At 41.8% G+C, this 24,144-nt stretch overlaps 1 protein-coding gene across 2 annotated transcripts in view; it reads left to right on the forward strand.

Annotated features, from left to right (window-relative positions):
• The window catches only part of LOC105922856 (kinesin-like protein KIF20A), a 97,569-nt gene that overhangs the window by 19,948 nt on the left and 53,477 nt on the right, over positions 1 to 24,144 (forward strand). For both annotated transcript variants that reach the window (XM_036133181.1, XM_036133182.1), the window contains exons 9-18: positions 1,091 to 1,163; positions 3,282 to 3,393; positions 3,469 to 3,540; positions 3,607 to 3,753; positions 3,838 to 4,000; positions 11,505 to 11,825; positions 11,934 to 12,028; positions 12,107 to 12,227; positions 16,571 to 16,682; positions 19,750 to 19,811. In XM_036133181.1, the coding sequence (XP_035989074.1) occupies positions 1,091 to 1,163; positions 3,282 to 3,393; positions 3,469 to 3,540; positions 3,607 to 3,753; positions 3,838 to 4,000; positions 11,505 to 11,825; positions 11,934 to 12,028; positions 12,107 to 12,227; positions 16,571 to 16,682; positions 19,750 to 19,811 (1,278 nt within the window). The remainder of the gene's footprint in view (positions 1 to 1,090; positions 1,164 to 3,281; positions 3,394 to 3,468; positions 3,541 to 3,606; positions 3,754 to 3,837; positions 4,001 to 11,504; positions 11,826 to 11,933; positions 12,029 to 12,106; positions 12,228 to 16,570; positions 16,683 to 19,749; positions 19,812 to 24,144) is intronic.

Here is a 24,144-nt window from a genome sequence, read left to right on the forward strand (position 1 = left end):
AAAAGCCCGACATTTCACTTTTCTTGGGATGCTTCTGTGTAATATCGGCCAGTTTGCTTTGCCTAGGCGTGGGGTTCCTTGATCTTTTGGCCTTGCGCCCAGGTGCTGCCGGTGGGCTAATTATAATTTTCATCAGGGAACTGTTTGATTGCTTGGTTGCTGGGCTGGTTGTCACAGTTTGGAATCACAGGCAGGGTTGTTTCATTTCAATACAGAGCTTTTACATCAAAATTCACTTCCAGTTGGTGGATTTTTAGGTCCATAACCACTATTTTCTGTGGAAGCATGTTAAAGTCCTCTGTGGTGAAGGGAGGTATCTTTCACTGATTAACTGGAATCGGGTGGTTCTTCTCATTATCCACTTCACATTGAGTTCTATCTATAACAGTGTTTTTATTTCTGAGAAGTCTTTCTAACTCCTCTGGGATGAAAAGAGGTATTATGTGGGGATTGGCTGAAAACTAAAATAGTCCACATGAGAAAAAATAAATAAATCCAGCTTTCTGTAGTTTTGGCTAAGACATAAAAAGTTAAAGGCAGTAAAAGCCAAGCAAGCAAGGAGCAGAGGAAAAAGCGTCTGAGCGGGCAGATAGACATTATCAGTAATTTTTTAGGTGGGTTTGCCTCCACATGGAAGGGAAGAGAGTTACAGCAGTGGATAATCAAATTTTATTACTTGTTTTAGAGTTTATATAATCCTACTGTTTTTACTAGAAATTTTCAGGAATCTCAACACAGCATTAAGTACCGGTCAAAGTCTTTAATACATAGACTTGTTTGTTGGTTGCACTTTGCACTATATGTTCAACAAGGATTGATGTCCAACTTTATTAAAAGCTATTCTCTTAAATAATATTCAGATTAATAAAAACAGTTCAGTTTATTGGTTTCAATGGTCCTTGTTAACAATCAGCTTTATCTACAGACCAGTTTTGTTGCTTGTGGTTAACGCAAGGAAAAGTAAAAATGAAATCGCAATCGTAATTATGGTTGAAGTATATTGCAATTTTGGCAAAATCATACAGTCCTAGATAAAAACCTTATTAAATCAGAACAGTATCATGTTATTTTGTGTGTGTGTGACATTCAGGTTCCTGGTGGACAACACAAGAGGACTGTGCTGCGTCTGTCTCAGGACATTAAAGGGAACTCCTACATCAAAGGTATTTGTGATTTTTGGCTGCTGGATTTCTGCATTTATTATTATTTTTTTTTAAATTAGGGGTTTCAAAATTCATGAACACAAAAGGATTCTGATTACCTATTTAACTTGTGAATAATCGCTGTGGTGTCTAAACAATATTCAGTTTAAAAGCATAATAAAATCTTGAAAGAGCAGAAGAATCAACACAATGTCCTCAACATGTTAAAGGAGCAATATAAGCAAAATTTCACCACTGGTGGGCTGTTGAGCACTGTCTGTAAACCAAAACAAGACGTGTGCCAAGCCACGACTCTCCCCCCTTCTCACCCATCACCTCCTATGTGCAGATATGCAAGGATAAATACATCAAAACAGCATCACCTTTTGGAGGAACATGTCAAGTGAAGTGATGGGACTTTTCCATGGACTCAACTGGGCTGTACTCTACTTACTGCGCGCTTTGGTGGTTTTTCGGCGGGCTTTTTTCCCCTACCTGGCTGAATATTTTTCCAACATAACCAAGAGGTAGTACGGTGGTTATCGAATAGAGTTATTACTTGAGCAGACTGCTACTCAGTGATTGGTCAAAGGTTTAGCCAGTCAGCCACCGCTGATTGGCAGTGGGTGTGGCCAGCCGACAGTGGCGCGAGGAGGAAAAATTTCAACCGTGATTTGCAGACTCAATACGACTGAGAGGGTAAGCAGTGAGGTTTTGTCTATAAACACTGTGGTTCAAAAAAGTTGTTCTTCATGAATGCTGATCTAACCAGTGTTTCGGCTTCTGGAGCGTTTCTCCGAGTCCTCCACCATTAATCTAACCCAAAGAACAGTCCACTGAATCAGCACAATACCAATACTCATGTTGAAGCCGTCATGCTTCCCCGGGTTCGTTAATTTGTGTGCAGGACTTTAAAATAATAACTCAGCCATGGACGCAGAATTCCATTTCACCTTTGCAAAAGGGGAGAGATGATACACCTGCCGACTGCAGGCAACAACTCTCTCTCTCTCTCCCGCTAAGGCTAGTTTTATTAAAGTTAGAACACAGATTATACAAGGTCACACAATGAATGACGCACACATCTTATTGCTATCTTACTCCCTAATAACTATCTTCTCGTTGTTTCCTCCAGCTGCATGTGAACCGGAGTTTCTGTTCTTTCCCACTGCCTAGGACTGGCCTTGAAACTCTCTCCTAATAGTTTTGCTCGTACACAGCCCATTTAACCTTATATATTCACATTCTATTCTTCTAACAAACAGACAGGCCTCAAAGCAAATATATTGCACATTAAAAGCATGTTATACCTTCATAAATGTGTACTAAAAAATGAATCAAAGTTAATACATTCCACAATTCCCCCTTTTGAACTCTTTTAAGAGTTATTGCAGTAGAAATCCCTAAATTTACTGGTTTGTTATGACACCTTCGGTAAATACTTGACTATATTGTAATGGTAATAAGTAATAAAAGAAAAACACATATTTTCCCAAAAAACAGTAATACTTCTGGTTAAATCTTATACATGCATCAGCTCAAACCTAGTGTCATAATTTTCAAATTGTGTTAGGAAGAAAATATTTCAGTCCACTGGGGGCCCTGTCTGCCATTTTGCTGGTCTGACGGTGGCATTTTATGGGAAGGGAGAGGCTAAGCCGTGAGTGGCAGCTCTTCACATGCAAGTACATGCCGGCCCGACTTTGTAAACAAGAGACTCGAAAACAACATAGAGAGATGATGCTTGATGTCATACCATATTCCATCCAAAAAGATGCCTTTAGTTCTTCACATTGCAATTTATTTTATTCTGTCTAAAATAATTAAATTTTGCTTATTGCTCCTTTAAGCCAAAACAGAGTTTTATAATTTTTAAGAAAGTTTTGATCTGGAAGTTGGTTGGAAAGTAAATATTTAGATTTTCTCGGGAGTGTCACATCTCACAACGCTGGTGAAATATTCCAGGTTTTCTTCATGCTCTTGCTTTCAGTTAGGAACAAAGTTGATTAATTTAGATGTGCATTGCTGACACATCTGACAACAAGATGTGGAATAGCCATTTATATCTCAACAGTATCTTTTTTTAGGCTGTTGGTTAGTCAGTGTTTCTAGCATTGATCCCAGCTTTTCATATGCCAGATCTGCGCTGGTTCCAGGTGAATAGTTCAGAGGAGGCATACAAAGTGATGAAGATTGGAAAGAGGAACCAGAGTCTTTGTGCTACCAGACTGAACCAGCTGTCCAGCAGGAGGTCAGCATTACTTCAGTGTTGACAGCATGATGGGTTGATGTGAACATTGACATGAAGCGTTTGTTGTTTCTGTAGCCACAGCATCTTCTCCATCAGGATACTCCGGATCGACAACGGCATGGTACCCAGAGTCCTCGGCATCAGCGAGTGAGTCCTTCTCTCTTCACTCTGTTTCAAAGGTATTGTTCTCAGTTTAACTTATTATGTGTTCAGACTGGCTCTATGCGACCTGGCTGGCTCAGAACGCTGTTCTCGAACCCACAACACTGGGGAAAGGCTCAGGGAGGCAGGAAATATTAATGGCTCCCTGCTGACACTTGGGAAATGCATCAGTGCCCTGAGGCTCAACCAGAATACAAAGTATGATCTGTGTCTCTCTCTTCAGCTTTCCTGTGAGCTGATGTTCAATTTAATACAGCAGTTCAATTTGACATTTCAATGCAGGTTCCAGCATCACGTTCCCTTCAGAGATTCCAAACTCACCCACTTCCTGCAGTTCTTTTTCTGTGGTTCCGGCCGTGTGTCCATGGTGGTAAACATCAGCCAGAACTCCTCCTGTTTTGAGGAGACACTCAACGTCCTCAAGTTCTCTGCTCTTGCTCAGAAGGTCACACCTCAGTCTTCTTTGTGAAATGTCCTTATTATGATTTTCTTTCATATAAAATGTATCTTTTTTATTTATTAATCTTAATAATAATGGTGTTGGTATCGGCCACAATGTCCTATATCCAGAAGAACGAGCTGGCTCGCACAAGGCAGGACTCAACGGCTATCTCATTTATTGCACTGTTGTGTTGTTTTAACAAAACTTTATTTACACAAGACTCAATTTACAAAAAAAAGTAATTAAAAACAAAGTATACTTAAGTTATACTAGAGTTATCACTCTAGTATAACTTAAACTATTTACATACGTAAGTTGTTATACTGCAACTGTCTTTTGTCTGACACATTACATAAAATCTTGTTAAAACCCCACAATTGCTTAAAACCTCCATGTTCTCTGTGTCTCTGTGGAAGTGAAACTCCAGCCTGGTCCTAGCTTGTCGCACCTCCACAGAGCCACAATATCAAGGTGAGGTCCTTCCTGCAGTCTGTCTTTGCGGGACAAGTAAATGGCCATCTTTGCCTCACTGATTAAAATGTTTAAATGTCTGGCCTTTTGCTTATTTCTTTTGTTTTGGCAGACTCCTCCAATAAATAGAGAAGTCGTAATAATTGTGCCAAAGACTAAAAACACTTGTTAAAAGGCTGAAAATGGTCTTTAGTCTGATGCAATCCATAAAAACATGAAATACATTTTCAGATTGCAGAAAGGACACTCGTTTAAAACACCCTGATTAATAACTAATAAAAACATGTTTGTGGCGATGGCACCATGTAAAATCCTCCATTGGAGATCACGAGTTAGGTTTTTTTTATGGAGACTTGTACAAAGTCTTCCACTGCGGTGCTCTTCAGGCAGGAAACAGACTGCTTGGTTCTGGAGGTGTGTTTGGTTTATCACCTTCATGCAGCGTTGGTAAACGGCTTTCTGGTCCATGTTGTATAAAACCACTCTCTGCGAGTCCAAACTGGAGAGCAGAGGGGCACTTTCCTCCGTAAATCCAGGATCAGGCCAGGAAAGGAGTCCTTTGGATCTGGTTGGCTCTGTCCCTCACAAATCACACTCTATTTGGCCAGGTATTTCTGAACAAACCTTAATCTAAAAGCTGCTTTTCGTCTGGCCAAGTGGACAAACTCTGGTCCCCCTCTTCTCTGGATAATAATAACACAGACTGTGGCACCCAATAAATCCAATTTCAAATAAAGTTGACAATTTTTACTTGTATGTTGGCCAACAAACCAGATGGTGGGTCCAAACAGGAAAGTTTCTGCCACAGCTGTGAAACAACAAGATTATTTAAAACCAATACCCTTCCTCTGTAAGAAATGTGAGAGTGTAGCCATCTCCACTTTGCTATTTTGCTTTCAATTTCTTGTTTCACATTTTCCCAGTTCTTTTTTTCAGTGTTTTCATCTCCTAAAAACTGACCTAGATATTTAAAACCATCTCTTTTCCATAAAAGCCCTTGAGGGAGAACTAGGAGCCATTCACATCATTCACCCACTGCTCGGGCTTCGCTTTTTCCCTAGTTCACCCTTGCAGCAGATAAAACAGAAAACTAATTTGTCACCTCAGTCGGTCGACATCCTGCTGATTTCTAGTAAAAACAATAACCTCATCAGCATAGGCAGATAAAACCACTTTGCTATTAAAACCAAGTAAAACCAAACAGTGAACTCTGGAACGTTTTATTTTATTTTATCTAACCTTTATTTAACCAAGAAAAAAAATCCCACTGAGATTAAAAACCTTTTTTTCAAGGGAGTCCTGGCCAAGAGGCAGCAAAGTTACATATTGAACAGAGATACATTAAATTAAATGACAGGTACATAAAAAAAACATCAAGTAAAACAATTACAGATAATTGAGGCTATTTCAAATTCTTTCACTTTGAACTTAAAAACATTTAAGGATAAAAACTCAGTCAACTTCCACTTTCTTGGTAAAAAATTCCGCGCACAAGGAGCTGCGTAGCTAAAGGCTTTCTTCCCTAGCTCTGTGCAGGCAAAAGGAACAGTGAGCAACAGCTGATCGTTGGCTCTCGGGGCATAAGAGGCCACGCTTTTCTGTGTAAGTAAGGTACAAATGTAAGAGGGCATTAATCCAACAGGGGCCTTGTAAATAAAAGTGTACCAATGACACTGCCTCCTCGTAGAGGGGGAAGGCCATCCCACCTGAGAGTACAGGTCACAGTTATGTGTCATGGCTCTACAGTTTGTGATGAACCTTAATGAAGCATGGTAAACAGAGTCCAGCATTTGAAGACATGAAGTAGCATTCATATAAAAAAGATCACCATAATCTAAGTTTAAACCCAGTTTAAGTTTTAATTTCTTCACAAGTTTTGCAATAAAAGGTTTGAAGGTGAGGGAGTCATCAATTACAATTCCAAGCCAGAGTGGACACTACTGGCAGGGTTTGAGGCACCTTCTTATGATTTGAAAACATTAACTTTGTCTTGTCAGCATTAAGAAATAATTTAAGATTAATAAATGAATACTGTACAGCAACAAAGGCTTTCTGTAGGGAATTAATAGCCTGTTCAAGAGATGACACAAAGGAATAAATAATGGTATCATCAGCATAAAAATGCATATTGGCATCAGAGAAATTTTGTTCAATGTACAAGATATTTAAGAGGGGCCCCAAAACAGATCCTTGTGGCACACCCTTGTGAACAGTAACAAATTCAGAACAAAGCCCCTCACATTTTATACACTGGGACCTGTTTTCTAAATAGTTTGAAAACCAAGCAACCACATGCTCTGACAATCCAATGAAAAGAAGTCTGCGTTTTAAAATAGCATGGTCTACAGTGTCAAAAGCTTTTGAAAGATCAATAAAGAGTGAAGCACAGTACCATTCTTTATCAAGTGCTACAATTATATAATTGACCACCTTCATAGTAGCAGTGATGGTGCTGTGTTGTTTCTGAAACCTGATTGATGTGTAGAAAGGATTTCATTTGAATGGAGGAACTCTTTCAATTCATCACAAGAGACTCCAGAATTTTGGATAAAATGCATACATTTGAAATTGGCCTATAATTGGTAAGAACTGATGGATCACCTCCTTTTAAAAAAGGAAAGACAAAAGCAGATTTCCCCTTGTTTTTAATTGGAAGATTAAAAAGAATGGACAGTGGCTCTGCTATGAAATCAGCTGCAAGTTTTAGGAAGTAGGGCTCAATCAAGTCAGGTCCAGGGGGCTTTCTGTGGTCTAATGTTCTTAAAGCTTTATGTACTGTACTTTGCGACAAGTAAAAGAAGCAAAATTAAAAGGATCTCCATCAAACATGGGATATTCTGTACAAATATTACTGGTAATTGTCCCTTTTCAATCAAATACAGAACCAGACGATAAAAAATGCTGGTTAAAACAATTCACGATTTTAATTCGATCATAAACTGTCTTTAAGTACAAATTTTGGAAGAGTGTGTGATTTTTTTATTAACAGACAGAGATTTGATCACTTTCCAGAATTTCAGTGGATCATTGAGGTTTTCAGTGGTCACAGACAAAAATAATTCTGCTTTGGCCTTTTTAATAAGCAAAGTGCATTTATTTCAAAGCTGTCTAAAAAATGACCAAACATCGGCAGAGTTACTTTGTCTTGCCTTGTCCCATGCTTTATTACACTCATGAATGCCATTTGCCAGATCTGGAGAAAAACAGGGATTTTCTTGCCCCTTTACCCTGAATTTCTTCAAAGGTGCATGTTTAGTTATAACATCCATGAAAATATCTCTGAAAAAAGTCCAAGCTAGCTCTACATTTGGAATTAGATTTATATATTCCCAGTTCACCATAGACAAATCATGATGAAAGACTAGCTCATTCAAATTTTTAAGATTCCTCCTGCAAACAATACAGGGTTTGCATTTTGGAATCCTAGTGCTTCTACATGCAGCAACCGCACAATTATCACTTAGGTCATTACAGAAGACACCCAAGGAAGAGAATTTATGAGGCACATTAGTTAAGATCAAGTCAATCAAGGTATATTTATCTGGACTTTTGGGATTGGGCCTGGTGGGAGAATTGACTAACTGGGTGAGATGAATAGAATTACAAAACCTTTTAAACTCGTCAGAAGTTGCATTTAACCAGTCCCAGTTGAAATCTCCTGCCAAAAGCAGTTTAGTGTAATTTAACTGATCTAAAAGATGTTTTAATGAATAGAGTGCCTCTTTTGAAGCAGATGGATGGCTGTAACACCCAGCCACAGTAATATGTTGCAATTTAGCTATTTCTACATCCAAGGCCAAAAATTTTAGTTGTTTACCAATTGGCTGAGAATGAACAATCGAAGAATTGAATCTGGAATTAACATAAATAGCAACACCACTACCTTTTTTTTAACAGCCCATCAGTGTTGTAGACATAATGTGAATGTCCTCATTTGTAATACACGTAGTAAGCCAGATTTCTGAGATCAAAACATCTGCACCTGTTTTCACCCAAATTTTGACCATGTCCATCTTTGGGAGTAGGCTCCATTCATTAAGATGCACATATTTAAGACCAGGCAGCTGCTTAAAATCAGAGGGTGTCTGGGAGCATTGAAGCTCAAGTCCAGGATTTGGTTGCACATTTCCAGACAACAGTAAAACAATCGACAGCCTTTGTTTAGCAATTGATTTACTTTAATTTTTTTGACATGTATAAGCCCCTCCATTTAATGGATTAGTGAGATAGTTATACAAGGCAAACATAATCTTCAGTTTAGACAGGTCTCTAGGCAGGGCAGGAGGCAGGTTTATGTTATTTTCCATTTGTACCGGAGGTTGTCCTGGAAATAGAGAATCCATAGTGCATATGCTTTTGAATAAAACACTTTCCACATTGAGTTCTTCCTATGGGACCAGTGACAACACTTTGTACTGAGAGCCCATGAGGCGAATGAAAGTAAAAACCTTTGCCATCATCCACAACAGGAATGAGAAGTAGTGAAGAGTACAGACCTGAGTGGAAACGGCACAGTTATCAACTTAGCTTCAGCAGAATGTCCACTGTAGCAGGCTTAGCTCCAGCAGAAGGATCACTGTAGTAGATGGAAGTAGGCCTCAGGCTGCAGGACTGGGTTGATGGAGGAGCTAGTTCTCAGGGCTCGGTGGATGGAGGTAAGCCTTAGGGCTGGGTGGATGGAGGTAAGCCTCAGGGTTGGGTGGATGGAGGTAAGCCTCAGGGCTGGGTGGATGGAGGTAAGCCTCAGGGTTGGGTGGATGGAGGTAAGCCTCAGGGCTGGGAGATGGAAGTAGGCCTCAGGCTGCAGGGCTGGGTGGATGGAGGTAAGCCTCAGGGCTGGGTGGATGGAGGTAGGCCTCAGGGCTGGGTGGATGAAGGTAGGCCGCAGGGCTGGGTGGATGAAGGTAGGCCTCGGGCTGGAGTGGATGGAGGTAAGCCTCAGGCTGCAGGGCTGGGTGGATGGAGGTAAGCCTCAGGGCTGGGTGGATGGAGGTAGGCCTCAGGGCTGGGTGGATGGAGGTAGGCCTCAGGGCTGGGTGGATGGAGGTAGGCCTCAGGGCTGGGTGGATGAAGGTAGGCCTCAGGGCTGGGTGGATGAAGGTAGGCCTCGGGCTGGGTGGATGGAGGTAAGCCTCAGGGCTGGGAGATGGAAGGAGGCCTCAGGCTGTAGGGCTGGGTGGATGGAGGTAAGCCTCAGGGCTGGGTGGATGAAGGTAGGCCTCGGGCTCAAAATATCTCTCCCAAGACAGACGCAAAACTGTCCAAATCCACAGCTTGTTGGAAATAAAGCAAAAAAGCTTTTTATGCTTAAAAGAGTGAATAAAACTGTCAAATGACACTAAATGACACCAAATAAAACAATAAAATCCCTAAAAGCAGGGGTTCCAGGGAGAGCACGTAGAGTATCCCAGACAGCGCACAGCCTTGCTGAGCACCTCTACTCACCCTAAAAGGAGCACACAGACCACCGTTAATCTTTAGCATGCTCTCAACGTCGCTGTACATCACCTGGAAACTTGCCGATAAGACTGGTGCCAAAACCCAAACCTCTCCATTATTCTCCAGAGGAAGCCATGTTCGACGCAATCAAACGCCTTTTCTTGATCTAATGCGATCAAGCCCGTTCTTAGACCCAATGAACCGAAGATCTCCAAAACATCCCAAGCTGCTATAGCTGTTATCTACCATGGGCCTGCCCGGGACGCAGTAGGTCTGATCCCGGTGGATGACCTGCTCCATAGCTTCTCACAGCCGAGTTGTCATGGCATTGGATAGGATCTTGTAGTTGGTGCAGAGGAGAGACACAGGGCGGCAGTTCTTAATGTCCTGCAGATTTCCCTTTTTAGGCAAGAGGGTGCCGTGGGGCAAGAAAGCGGGAGTGAACCAGCGGGCAAACTTTCATTGTAGACATCCAGCAGGTCTTCTGCTAGAGTGTCCCAGTAGGCTTTTTAAAACTCTACAGTGAGTCCATCAATGCCAGATGCCTACTGGCTCTGCATGCTCAGGGGGGCTGTGTGGAGCTCTTGTACCCTCAGGGAGCGCTCCAGCTGAGCGTTTGTGTCCTCACAGACGTGGTGCAGCCCATTGTAGAACTCCCCAAGCAGCTTTGTTCTCCTTATACTTGCTCTCAGACAGAGAGGAGTAAAACTCCACAGCCCTCCTTCTAATCTGGCCTGGTTCAATCAGCTGCTTTCTTGTGTCAGATAGTAGAGAATTAATCACCTTCTTCTGCCCATGTTTCCTCTCCAAGCTGGAAAAAGAATCTAGAGGGAGCAAACATCGCTGTGATGTTCTGACATCACTATATACTTACATCTCTGTCATCTGGAGTGTTGTAGGGACAGTACAGAAAGAACTTTCCTTCAGTCAAAGTCTTTAGGAAAATCCTGCGGTGTACTGAGCTTTGGTTTCTGAGTGAGGGGCTGGGCTCTGCAGTTGTGACATAATAATTAGGAGGTTTTTGAAAAGTTTTAAATTTGAAAATCAAAATTGAAAACCTGAAAGGCTTAAATATTATGTTCAAGTGTTAAATTTGTTTTAATAAAAATAAATAACAGCTCCAAGTTTATGGAGCATGCATCAGCCAATGGCTTAACGAAGCACGTTAAAGTAAATACATGTTGTAAATACATGTTTGGCCAGTTACATGTACTCCTGCTGGCAGTTGTCAGAGGGTGTTTCACTGCTAAACTATTCAGCCTCATTAAGCATTCATAATTCTCCACAGCAGTTTGATTTCCCGATTATTGCTGAGCTACCTGTCCACACTGACATACCTCTGTACATGATGTGAGACAAAGCATAGGATGTGGATCCTCCACTCATGTCAAAAGTGATGAAACCTGAACTGTCTGTGAAAAGGAGTGCTCACCCATGCTATAAAATTTTTTTCATAAATAAGCATCGGAAATTTTACTCACCTGCTCTAAAAGTCACAGACACAAAGAAAACCTTTTAGGAGAAAATTTGAGGTTTACCTGAACTCTGATCAGCCAGTCTTAAACAGACTTGGCATCTTGTCTTCTTACTTTTCCAGGTGATGGTAGTCAAATCCCCGACGGTCGTCCTGGATTACAGCACTTGCCACAAGTCAGCCATGGAGCTGTCTCTCATCATCGACAAGGCTGACCAGCGCAGAAACCTGTTGAACGGGGGCAGGAGGAGTTCACTTGTTGCCTGGGAGACAAGCCTGGAGGATGTGCTGGAGGCTGAAGACAATGAGAAGTGGGAGGAGGAGGAGGAGGAGGAGGAGGAGGAGGAGGAGGAGGAGGAGAGTGTGATGGAGGGAACCATTCTGAAGGCTGGAGGTGAGGAGGAGGACCGGGACTGGGCTATGGAGGAGGAGGTGGCGGCAAAGGTGAGTTTTGTTAAGCTTCTTCTGATTTGGTTTCCAAAAATTATTGAGATTAGGCTGTAATTATGGTTAGAAATACAAATGTGTATATCTGTATTTTATTTTGATCAGGAGGCGGCGCTCCGTTTGGTTCTGGAGGCTCAGATCAGAGAAGAAGTCAGCACTGAGTTCATGGAGCTGTACAAAAAGATGGAGAAAGACTACAGGTGATGCTGCCACTGCTGCTGATCTTCTGCCTGACAATGATAAGGTTCTGGTTTAATGTGGCTTCTCTCTTGTGACAGCGAGCGCCTAAAGAAGGAGAGGGAGATCCTTGAGGAGCGCGCTGAGAGAAAGGTGGAGATCCTAAAGAACCTCGTCAGTAAGACAGTTGACTTGTCAACACCAAACAATAACGTCTCTAAGGTAAGAAAAATGGAAACACGGGAGTTCATTCTGCTGGATTTCATTGTATGTTTATGTACATCAAAGGATCAAATTTTAACCAGAAAACAAACAGCTGGAGAAGAGGAAAATATTTGAGGGTTTAATTAAAAACACTGTCTGCAGGTGATTTGATACAGGTTAAACACTCTTACATATGGGTTGATTGTGTTGGTCGGTTTTTTAATGTACCGTATTTTTTGGACTATACGGCGCACTTAAAATCCTTAAATTTTCTTAAAAATTTAAAGGTATACTATGCAACCGGGGTTGATTTTCCAGCGAGGTTCCCCCTAGAGGGTGAAAGTAAAAGTGCACTGTCATAAAGATGCTCAGCTGTTCTGGTTTCTCCGTCAAGCCAGGCGCGGTTGTTTTGAGCTTAGCAGACAGGCGAACGCAACGAAAAGTCGAAAAAACGGCAGTACAAATAATGACTAACACAGTGAAAGTATGAACATGCACACAGAGAGAGAGAAACCATTCCAATGTTACTTACAATCGCATCAGCAGAAACCCCAGGTCCGCGTCAGCCTTGCAGCCTTCTTTTTCTTTTAGCTCTCGCCATTCGGAAAAAGCTTGCCCGATGTTCACCCGTGTACGACTCCTCTCTCTGTCAAGAGCCCTTTTCCTCTTTCTTGCCTGCTCCGACATGGGCTTTCGCTGTTTTCTCGCTGGTTCCGCCATGATAACTGCACAAATCTAGCAACGAGCATGCCTTTCACTGGGGGCGTGTAGCAGTTCTCGCCGTAAAGCAAGACTGACTCTCGCGATGCACTACACTTCTGAGCCTGTGGGTGCGGGCTGAGGGCTCCTGCAATGGCGTACCGCGAGCGAGCTATTTTTAGAACGTGACGTCACAAGACGTCATATCACGTGGTACGCGGTAGGGCAAGATGCTGTGTCCTCCGCTGTTTCGCTGTAAAAGAGCTGTGCGTTACCCTTGGTTTTACTCGGTAAAACGACTGCTTTTTCCAAGTCTAAGACCATGGTTTTTAAACATTGTTGCTATGGAACGTGCAACAGCGACTCGAGGTACGGAGAGAAAAGTGTGCGCTGGGTACACCGGTGCGGTCGGCCTACACAACAGCTCAACCCGGAAAAAGTTACCAAATTCACGTACATATGTAGCAAGCATTTTGTTGGAGGAAAGGGCCCAACCGGAGAACATCCTGACCCAATTCCAGCGACATCAAGTAGTGAACAGGTAAGAGTTTTTTGGTGTTTTATTGAAGCTTAAATCTGATCATACATCGAACAGCTCACGACAAAATGAGCCATCCTTTGTTACTCTTTTGTCATGTCTGCGTGTCTATCCTGTCTCGCGATATTGGCTTAGGTCCCTAAGTTGACCATGATTGTTTGTTTTGTCATCATTTCAGATGACAGATAGGCATGATAGGAGGCTGACAAGTTAATAATGAAGCGCCTGCTACCATGATAGCCTACTCAAAAACATTTCAAATAAGACAAACATTAAACAATTTGCCATGAATTTCTTAAGGGCAAGATTCTGAGATGTAAACGGTTGTTTTGTAGCTACCTATTGGCAACATATACCGATTCCTGGACGGTGATTACAAACAGAAAAAAAACGGCCAACGACGCCATGAACGCAGAGCAGAAAAAAAAACGACTTACCGTTCGGTCAACTCGGCCCGTTTTCCGTTTTTTTTAAGCCCTCGACACTCAAGCCATCGTTTGAGCTGAAGGTTGGTGTGTTCTTCGACATTTCGACCAGTAAACTGTGCGCCTGGGACATCGTCTTGCGAAAGTTTAACGGCTGCAAAGTCCGTCATATCGCTGTTTCTGTTGCGCGTGTAATAGCTGGTGGCTATGGGCGCTCTCTACCTGTTTGTCCTACCAAAGCGGCAAGGGGCGTTGCTCTTGAGATTGTGACGTCACGTGCGCAGTACGCCATTGCAAGTACGGTATTTCCCCTACAGACCACCAGGGCGGCCGAGAAAACCTTTGTTTGACCTGAAATGACTCATTTAATCATCCAAAACGGTATGGAACACATTCATTTACTGAAAAATGTTGCATAGTATGACTTTAAGGTAATCTGTTGCGCCTTATAAATGATTACCGCACTTTTTGTTTTTTTATGTGGTACAATGTGCTCAAAAATATGTCATAAGTTGTAAGTACGACCACTCAATGGATATTGGGAGCATTACGGTACACTGTGTCACTACCTGATCAGACCCCTGAGCTGTCCACAAGACTGCCTGACTGTAATGTTGAAACTAGAAGTTGGTTTGTTTTGTCTGAACTGCAACGCCGACAGGGCGGATAAGGTGAGTTCGGCGGAGCTCTACTACGTCGGGAAAGCAGCAGGATCGGTCCCGGTCTTGCCTTTTGTTGTGCTAAACTTTTTTGACTCCATCATACACAGAGATCGAGGACATTTCCTGGGACAGCTTTTGCCGGGGACAGGTCATGAAAAACAGGGTCTGTTCCCAGAAGTCGGGGACATCTGGTCACCCTACCGGAGGGTTGGAATGATTGGGAAGGATATGTAATACCTTTATAATCCGGTGCATCTTATGGTCCAAAAAATACGGTATTAATATTTAAGACCCTTTAATCAGGATTTTACTTTCACTATATTCCAAGGACTATAACACATCCAAAGTCCTCTGTGGAAGTCTTGTTTTAATTAAAGACTTAAATCTAATAAACACTGATCATAAAAGGAAAAGTGTGCTACAAGTTTCATGATAGACGGAGGAGGAGTTTAAAAACCTACAGGATATGAATGAATTCCAAGATTGTCTTCATTTAAGCATCATAGCATTGAACGTTATCTGAGCAACAGTTTCAGGGAAGGGGGAAAAAATAAATATATTAAAAACATATTTTATCCTGCTTTGTAAATCAGGACGGAATATATTTGCAATGAGGGAACAGAGAGCCTCTCCTCTCTGCTCTTTGCTCTGACTGCAGGCGGGTTTCAAGACAAGGCTGCAGCAGCCTGCGAGACAGTGCTAAGACAAGTGTAAAGGGGTTCACAGCAGCACTCGCCATTAGCTCAAGAAAATAACTGCAGAACGATTGGTACTTTCACGGGAAGTCACCAATAACACAGAAGAAAAGTTGCTAGATTTTTTGCTAGTCACTTTTTTGAAAAAATATCACTTGATAGGTATGAAAATTTGCTAAATACGAGACATTCTGTAAATTGGCAGCTGTGACCAGGTGCTTCCTCAGAATAGTATTCCTATTGCTAGCCTTGCGGTTTTGTCTCAAATATTGCTGTGAGTGTGATCTGCATTGTATTTTGAAGAGTGGAGACATAATTTCTAAGGGCTTTCAATCAGCCATGCTTGCTTTGTTCGACCAACGTCTACTGACGTCATCACACTGTTGTGTGCGGAATACTGTATTCATGTCCAGCATGAAAAATCGTCCACTCTTGCACTCCCTCAGTGTCACAATGATGCGTTAGGTGCCGAAACATGGTACCGTTTGATTTTAGGTCAATCAGTACTCTGTAGTACTTACTGAATTCGGTCCGTACCTATAAAAGGTACGTACCCATCCCAGACTTACTTCACAACATTCCTTTCCCTTTTTTGTTAAAAGATGTTTTTTCTCATATGAGCTTACCTCTTTTATCTCTTAGAGCAGTGCGATTGCGATCTGAAAAGGTACACGGTTCAATCCCCACCGCCTGCACTCTGGGTCCCTGAGCAAGACCCTTAATTCCTAATTGCTCCCCAGGCGCCGCACAGTGGTAGCCCACTGCTCCCCAAGGGGATGAGTTAAGATGCAGAAGTGAATTTCTCCATTGTGAGATCAATAAATTTCAATTATAAATAATTATTATGTAAAATTGCACAGATTGATGAATTATAAAGAATACAGTGTAGTCTCAGAGCTCTTTAATTAAGCTATTTGGAGCACTGTGATTGGCAGTATTGTTCATCTGATTTAAACACGATGTGATGGGACTTCTTTCAGGAGAAACCTTTAGAGGAGTTTATGAATAAACTGAGTGACTGTTTATAAATACATAGCTCACAGCTTGTCTGATGCATGACAATCCATCAGAGATGGATTGTCATGCATTAAGCTGCCTGATGGTGTAGAGTTGTAGTAGCTGATTTAGGCTATCATGGTGTTTATTTTCCTTTACACAACCCAATATTTACTTTCTGTTCCTTTTCTAACTTTAATGTACTGTCCTGAACCTTCAGATATTTAGAACCTTCCAAAGTAATGTGTGATCACTATTTGCGTCAGTGGAAGCAGTATTTTGTCTTGGGGTGGAAAAGGTAGACTCTATGAGACTGTTGATCAGTGACACTTTGATTGGCTGTCAGGAGGCAGCTCCTTTGGAGGGAATCATCACCTTCATCAGTGAAGACCTGAAGAAGATCAGAGACGACGCTCAGAATATCCAACACTGTTTGACCGAACAGACACACATTGCAGGTACACACACTGCAGACAATCACATGTACAGTACAGCTACATACATTTAGCTTTATCTATTACCCAGTTCTTTTGTTGAGGAAAGAAGTCTGAAGTTCTCAGAAGTCTAATTTATTTTGTCCACATATAAAGTTGTACAGCGCTGGACTCTCACCACAGAAAGAGCATTGTCATCCGAATACAATGCGTATTTATGTTCTTGGGCCGTACAATAGACTGGACCTAGGCACGCAACGCAGTATGTGTGTGTATATATGTATATATATGTGTGTATATATGTATATATATGTGTGTGTGTATATATGTATATATATGTGTGTGTATATATATAGTATATATATATATGTGTGTGGTGTGTATATATATATATATATATGATACTGATATATATTGTGTGTACATATCATATATATGTATGTATGTATGTATGTATGTATATGTATATATATGTGCCTATGTAGTGGTATATGCTTGTTAAGTTGTGTCTATGTATGGTATAGTATGTCTAGTTATGTATATTCGATGTAGATGTCTGTCTCTGTCTGTCTGTCTGTGTCTGTCTGTCTGTATCTCTCTCTGTCTGTCTGTCTGTATGTCTGTCTGTCTGTCTCTCTCTGTCTGTCTGTCTGTCTCTATGTCTGTCTGTCTGTCTGTCTGTCTGTCTCTGTCTGTCTGTCTGTCTGTCTCTCTATCTGTCTGTCTGTCTGTCTGTCTATCTGTCTGTCTGTCTGTCTGTCTGTCTGTCTGTCTGTCTGTCTGTCTGTCTCTCTCTGTCTGTCTGTCTGTCTCTCTCTCTGTCTGTCTATGTCTGTCTCTCTCTGTCTGTCTGTCTGTCTGTCTGTCTGTCTGTCTGTCTCTCTCTGTCTCTCTCTGTCTGTCTGTCTGTCTGTCTGTCTCTCTCTGTCTCTGTCTGTCTCTCTCTGTCTCTCTCTGTCTCTCTCTGTCTGTCTGTCTCTCTCTGTCTGTCTCTCTCTGTCTCTCTATGTCTGTCTCTGTCTCTCTCTGTCTGTCTCTCTCTGTCTCTCTGTGTGTTATCTGTATATCTATGTCTGTATATATATGTATTATCTGTATGTATCTATATGTATCTATTAGTACTGTATCTACTGTATGTCTATTATGTATGCTATCTGTATATTGTCTGTATCTTATGTGTTGATCTATCTGTTGGTTTATCTGTGTGTATCTATGTGTGCTCTTATGTATTCTGCTATCTTATGTTATATATATGTATGTATATCTGGCTATATCTATATATTTATCTGTACTTATTATCTATACATCTATCTTCTCTCTATATACCTTCATATACTATCTCTCTCTCTATCTCTTCTATTATATTGTATGTCTCTGGTCATTTTATGTTATTATTTGCATGTATATGTATATATGTATATGTATGTATGTATATGTATATATGTATATGTATGTATGTATATATGTATGACCGGTGTCAGAGTCTGGTCCGCATTGCCGGCAGTTTCCGGTGAGAGTTGGACTCCGCCAAGGTTGCCCTTTGTCACCGATTCTGTTCATAACTTTTATGGACAGAATTTCTAGGCGCAGCCAAGGTTTTGAGGGGATCCGTTTTGGTGGCCTTAGGATTGCGTCACTGCTATTCGCGGATGACGTGGTCCTATTGGCTTCATCAGGGCGTGATCTACAGCTCTCACTAGAGCGGTTCGCAGCCGAGTGCGAAGCGGCTGGGATGAAAATCAGTGCCTCCAAATCCGAGACCATGGTCTTAAACCGGAAAAGGGTGGAGTGCTTTCTCCGGGTGTGGGAGGATGTGCTGCCCCTAGCGGAGGAGTTCAAGTATCTTGGGGTCTTGTTCACGAATGAGGGGAAGATGGAGCGGGAGATCGACAGGTGGATTGGTGCGGCGTCTGCTGTGATGCGGGCGCTGTACCGATCCGTTTTGGTGAAGAGAGCTGAGCCAAAAGGCGAAGCTCTCGATTTACCGGTCGATCTATGTTCCTACCCTCATCTATGGTCATGAGCTTTGGGTCGTGACCGAAAGAACGAGATCCCGGATACAAGCGGCCGAAATTAGTTTTCTCCGTAGTGTGTCTGGGCTCTCCCTTTGAGATAGGGTGAGGAGCTCAGTCATCCGGGGAGGACTCAGAGTAGAGCCACTGCTCCTTCACGTAGAGAGGAGCCAGTTGAGGTGGCTCTGGCATCTGGTTAGGATGCCTCCTGGACGCCTCCCTGGTGAGGTGTTCCGGGCACGTCCCACCGGGAGGAGGCCCAGGGGAAGATCCAGGACACGCTGGAGAGACTGTCTCCCGGCTGGCCTGGGAACGCCTTGGGATTCCTCCGGAGGAGCTGGCCCAAGTGGCCGGGGAGAGGGACGTCGGTGCCTCCCTACTGAAGCTGAAACCCCCGTGACCCGACCCTGGATAAGCGGAAGAAAACGGACGGACTTTATCTAATTGTTTTGTAAGAACTTTACAGATTGTTTTAATATCAACGTTAAAGATATTGGACAATAGCTGGTAGGAAACACAGGATCTTTGCCTGGTTTAAGCAGGAGACTAATGGTAGCAGAATTCATATTAGCCAGGAATCTGCCATTTTCCTGTATTTCCTTCAACATTCTGTGGAACGTTGGTGCCAGAATATTCTATAATTCTTTATTAAACTCAGCTGGGAATCCATCTGGACCTGGAGCCTTTTTATTGGGCATGCTTTTGAGAGCTTCCTGAATTTTGACTGTTGTCAGCGGTGAATCCAGCGCCATTGTTTGACTATCTGATAATTTAGGAAGTGTTATTTTATCTAGAAATTGCTCGATTTCGTTATCTGATGGGTTTATCTGCGATGTGTATAAGGATTTGTAGAAATCTCGGAAGGTGTTGTTTATACGTTCAGGATCATATAGTGTATTACCAGTTCAGTCTGTAACTGCAAATATAGTTCTTTTTTCTTTATTTATTTTTAGCTGATTAGCTAAAAATGAAAGAGAATTTAACCATATGTTTACAACAGGACAGTTTGTTTTTACAGGACAGCGGTTCTCAAAAAATTATTACTGATTTTATTTTTCTGTGCTACCTTGTGCCTGCAGATTTGGGGATGCATCGGTTAGAGAAGCTGGAGTTGCATGATCAGCTGCAGGGTGCCATGAAGGTAAAAGTTCAGACAAAAGACAGGCAGAGATTATTGATGTGGAGATAAAATTTCTTTATTGTGATTCTAAATTGCATGGCAAATCAGTTATATTATTGTTACAGTTTGGCCTTGTCAAGTATAAATATGGTACAGAGTTAAATTGTTAAAAATATAGTAACAGAATTAAATGCTTGTTTAAATGCACATTTTAACAACTATTTTACTTGATAATTACTGTATATACTTACAGAAAATATAAAGTTCTTGCAATGGTAAAAAAAAAAAATTGTCTCACAGAGGGAAAAATTACTGTGTTTAAGCCATCCCTTAGGCAGCAGTGTGCTGCCAACCAACACTGTGTGGTACACGCGGAGCAATCTGTGGTGAAAGGTCTTGCTCAAGAACTCAGAGTAACAAACCGAGTTTCAAACTGCCGACCTTTGGGGCCATCCAAAACTCAAACGCCTGGCTTTCTAACCACAGGAAAGACCAGCAGCTAGCTCTATTTGCCATTTTGAATCATGGAGAGTGAGCAGTGTTACGCTGTTTTGAAGCGGAGGAATTTAACCTCCTTCGTAACCGGAGATTGAGGGAGGCTGTGTGCCCAGTGAGCCAGAGCCTTATCAGCTTGAGCTGCTTGCTCCAGGCGCTGTCTCAACAATGCCCGTGGAGCCTTTTCGGGACGAGACAGAAGGGTGAGGTGCTTTATTTGTCATTATACATAGCAGGTACGTACAATGAAATTTTGTAGATCAGATGGAGGGTTAGCCTGAGCCGTTGCGACTGAGTGCGACATCACTAATGGCCAATCTGCCCAGCGTGTCTTTAGTGGTAGGGGAAACAGGAGCGCCAGGAGGAAACCTACGCAGAGATGGGGAGAACATGCAAACTCTACACAGAACTCGAACTCTAGACTTCTTGCTCTGAGGCAAATGTGCTAACTACTGCCTCACCGTGCCGCAGTGAAAGCCGTCTGCCAATTATCCGTGGATAAGTCTATTTTAAAGTGTCTTTAACAGACCCTTAGGGAACCACTTTGTACCCGATATCCACCCACGACTTGGGGCCATCCCCATCAAAATCAAGTTCTTTCTTTTATCCTTTCTACAGAAAAAAATTGGTTTTTACTACGAATGTTCAAAAACAGGGCTGCACAGTTGCCATGCAGCAAGAAGGTCCTGGGTTCAAGTCCTACCCTTTCTGCACAGAGGTTGCATGTTCTCCCTGCGTGGGTTCTCTCCGGGTACTCCTGCTTCCAAAAAACACCATGACTGTTAGGTTCATTGGCCTCTCTAAATTCTCCTTAGGTGTGAGTGTGAGCGAGAATGGTTGTTTGTCCTGTTAGACTCGCGACCCCACAAGGGATAGATGTTAGAAAATAGATGGATGGATGTTCAAAAACTTTAAGCGTGCTTGTTTGTCATGGTAGCTTTAATATTAAACACAGAGATAAATGCATTTTCCTTTGTGCCTAATAAGGGAGCTCCAAACCCATATTCTCAAGGCTACTGAGAATAGAAGTTGGTTTGTTGTAAACCCTGGCCAGGTCAGGGACCTGGCCAGGGTCCCTCGGACTCATCACCGTTGTAACCACATGCAACTTACTTTTCACTGACACGTTTGCAAACAATTATCCTAAACATTCCTCTGCCCTTAAGTTACATAAAATCTGCTCACATAGGATCTGACATCACAGCCCTAAGCGATTTAATAAAAAAAAAAGAAATCTCACCTTATTTTCTTTCTTCGCAGCTGCTGCTGCGATGCCATCTCTTCTGCGGACTCAAAAATTCAAAACACCACTCAGACTGAATAATGTGATGTTTCTATTGTAGATTTCTGTAGTAATAAAAATACTCTTGACACCATAGCTGACCATATTTAATCTAAAAGGCAGAGGGATGTTTACAGCTTCAGTACTGGACTCTCATACACAGCAACGCAACAGGTGCCATATAGCCCCGTTCATTCCTCACACTGACATTAAGTAGGACCCATTGTGTACACCCATTCAGGGGCGTGCACAGTATGATATCAGTGTTGCGTTCATCACATTGGTGGAGAAGATCATGCTATAATGCAGACGTGTCTTAGCTGACACATCTTCACCTAGTCATTCTGTCCAATCAAAGTATGTCAGACTCTGTGCCTCCAGAGTCAGTTTATCTGTAATTTCCATGGTAACTGATTTTACGGTCCAGTCTCTATAATCTCTAACAGCAGTCCGTTTGCATACGTTTGGCTCTACATCACACATGCATGATCTGATTTGCTTCAAACACACATATATATATATATATATATATATATATATATATATATATATATATATATATATATATATATATATATATATATATAGTGTTGGGTAAGTTACTTTAAAAATGTAATCCGTTAAAGTTACAAGTTACTTTGTTTAAAATGTAATTGTAGTGTAACTTTTTCGATTACTTTTAAAAAGTAATGTAACTAATTACTTTGATTACTTTTTGATTACTTTAAGGTTTTAATGAGTATTGACCCATGTTCAACATTAAATTTTTGAGAACTGAATGTGAACCTTAAAAAAGCGGAATTGGGAATTGACACTTGTATGACTCTATTCCTGTATATCCATCAGTAGTTAAAGGACAAGAGTCAACAAATGCAAATTCAGCCCTGTAAAACAATGACAGCACAATTGTTGCTGTATGATCTGAAGCCCCATTTGGAGCTTTTAAACAGGCTTTGAAAAACTTTGATAATTTGCTGCTGTAATGTTATAGATTTTTTTGAATAAAAAGCTAGCAGATGTGCATAATCAAAAATAACAGAAATACAATTATAGAGCATTCAGTATTGTAAGAAAGCCCACACTGTTTCTGGATAAATAAATTATTGTATGAGTTAAGTTCTGTTCCGTTTTCTGCCTTTTTCGTTGTAAAACTGAAATGTCCCATGTTCCTGAATGCACCATAGCTTTCCGAAGCTCACGAACGCAACACTGTGAACGCTGAGCTGTGTAGACGCGCGTTTGATTTTCCGCTTAAGACAAAGTTTTGCAGTTTCACAACACACGTCGGCTCTCACGGTTTATTGTTGTGTGTGAATAACAAGAGGTGGCTGTCAACAAGCTTGAAGGCTGTCATTTTTGATGCGCTGCTTGAGCTGAAGTAAAAAGAGAAAGATCCATCAAACCTCCACACACCTCAGCTCCCAGCAGCTCCACCTACGGTTTCCCGGTTTCTGCTTGAATTTGTGCAAAACCCCCATCTTTTTTAATGAACAGCACCTGTGTGAATCACAATGTAAAGTACTACAGCTCTGTGCGTGAGCACAGTCAAGAAACAGCATGTCTAACCCCCCCCCCCCCCCCCCCCAAGCAGCAGCGGTAAAGGCAGTGGTGTGGGCGTGGCATGCGCATCACTGCAGCATGTGTGGCGCTGTATTTAGGCACTGCCCGATCCATAGAGAGACAGTCACTCAATTTAATTTCGTAAGTAAAACTTTCACCCCAGAATAAATTTTTCCTCTCCTGATGTAAACAACGTAAAGTCATGAGAGAGAGAGATTTTCTGATTCTCGCTAGTTTTCTTCTCCCGGATCCGTTGCAATTCTCTCCTCTGTTGCCTCTAATTCCTCACTCTCTGGGTTCCTTCATCACTAACTTTGACCTTAGATGTCTCACCTGCACGACAGTTTCCCCGATTTCAGCCAAATTAAGCATATTTGCCAGGATGATTATAGCGGAGGTCACAAGCTAGGTGCGCATATACAGCACAGTGTGGATATTTCATCTTAAAATGAAGTGTAGAAGATTTCATCTAAATAAATATTTCGTTTGAATACTGTAACATTCCGTTATGACACCCAAGCACCAGACCGATGTTTTGCTAACACTTTATTTTACAACAAACAGAACGAAACAGCTTTCACCCTGACAGTCCCCTGAACCACCACTCCTGCCCCCGGAAGCGTCACATTTCTTCTGGTATAAACCCAAAACAACCTAACTTAAAGAAACAGTAAGGGTGCAACAGCACTTAGCAATAGCGTCTAATACGGATGATTACAATAAATTTTTATTTATTGATTAAATTTACAGTTTTAGATTTAAATTTTTAAATGAAAGGGAAATGTTTATTTACACGTCTTTATTGTGTGGGGGGAAAAACTTACCTGACTCCGCCAGATAGATTTGCTCCGCATATCCATCTGGAAACCTTCCGTTGAAGTAATTTTGGGAAGGGGCGAAAATACTGGTTAGCTGATTGGCCTATGTTGGTGATAGACGGGCCAAATGAACCAATCAGATTCGTCGTCGCTCGTAACAGAGCGACGACGAAAACACAACCACAAGCCAAGCTACTCT

The sequence above is a fragment of the Fundulus heteroclitus genome, unplaced genomic scaffold (assembly GCF_011125445.2).
Source record: "Fundulus heteroclitus isolate FHET01 unplaced genomic scaffold, MU-UCD_Fhet_4.1 scaffold_59, whole genome shotgun sequence".
NCBI classification, from domain to species: domain Eukaryota; kingdom Metazoa; phylum Chordata; class Actinopteri; order Cyprinodontiformes; family Fundulidae; genus Fundulus; species Fundulus heteroclitus.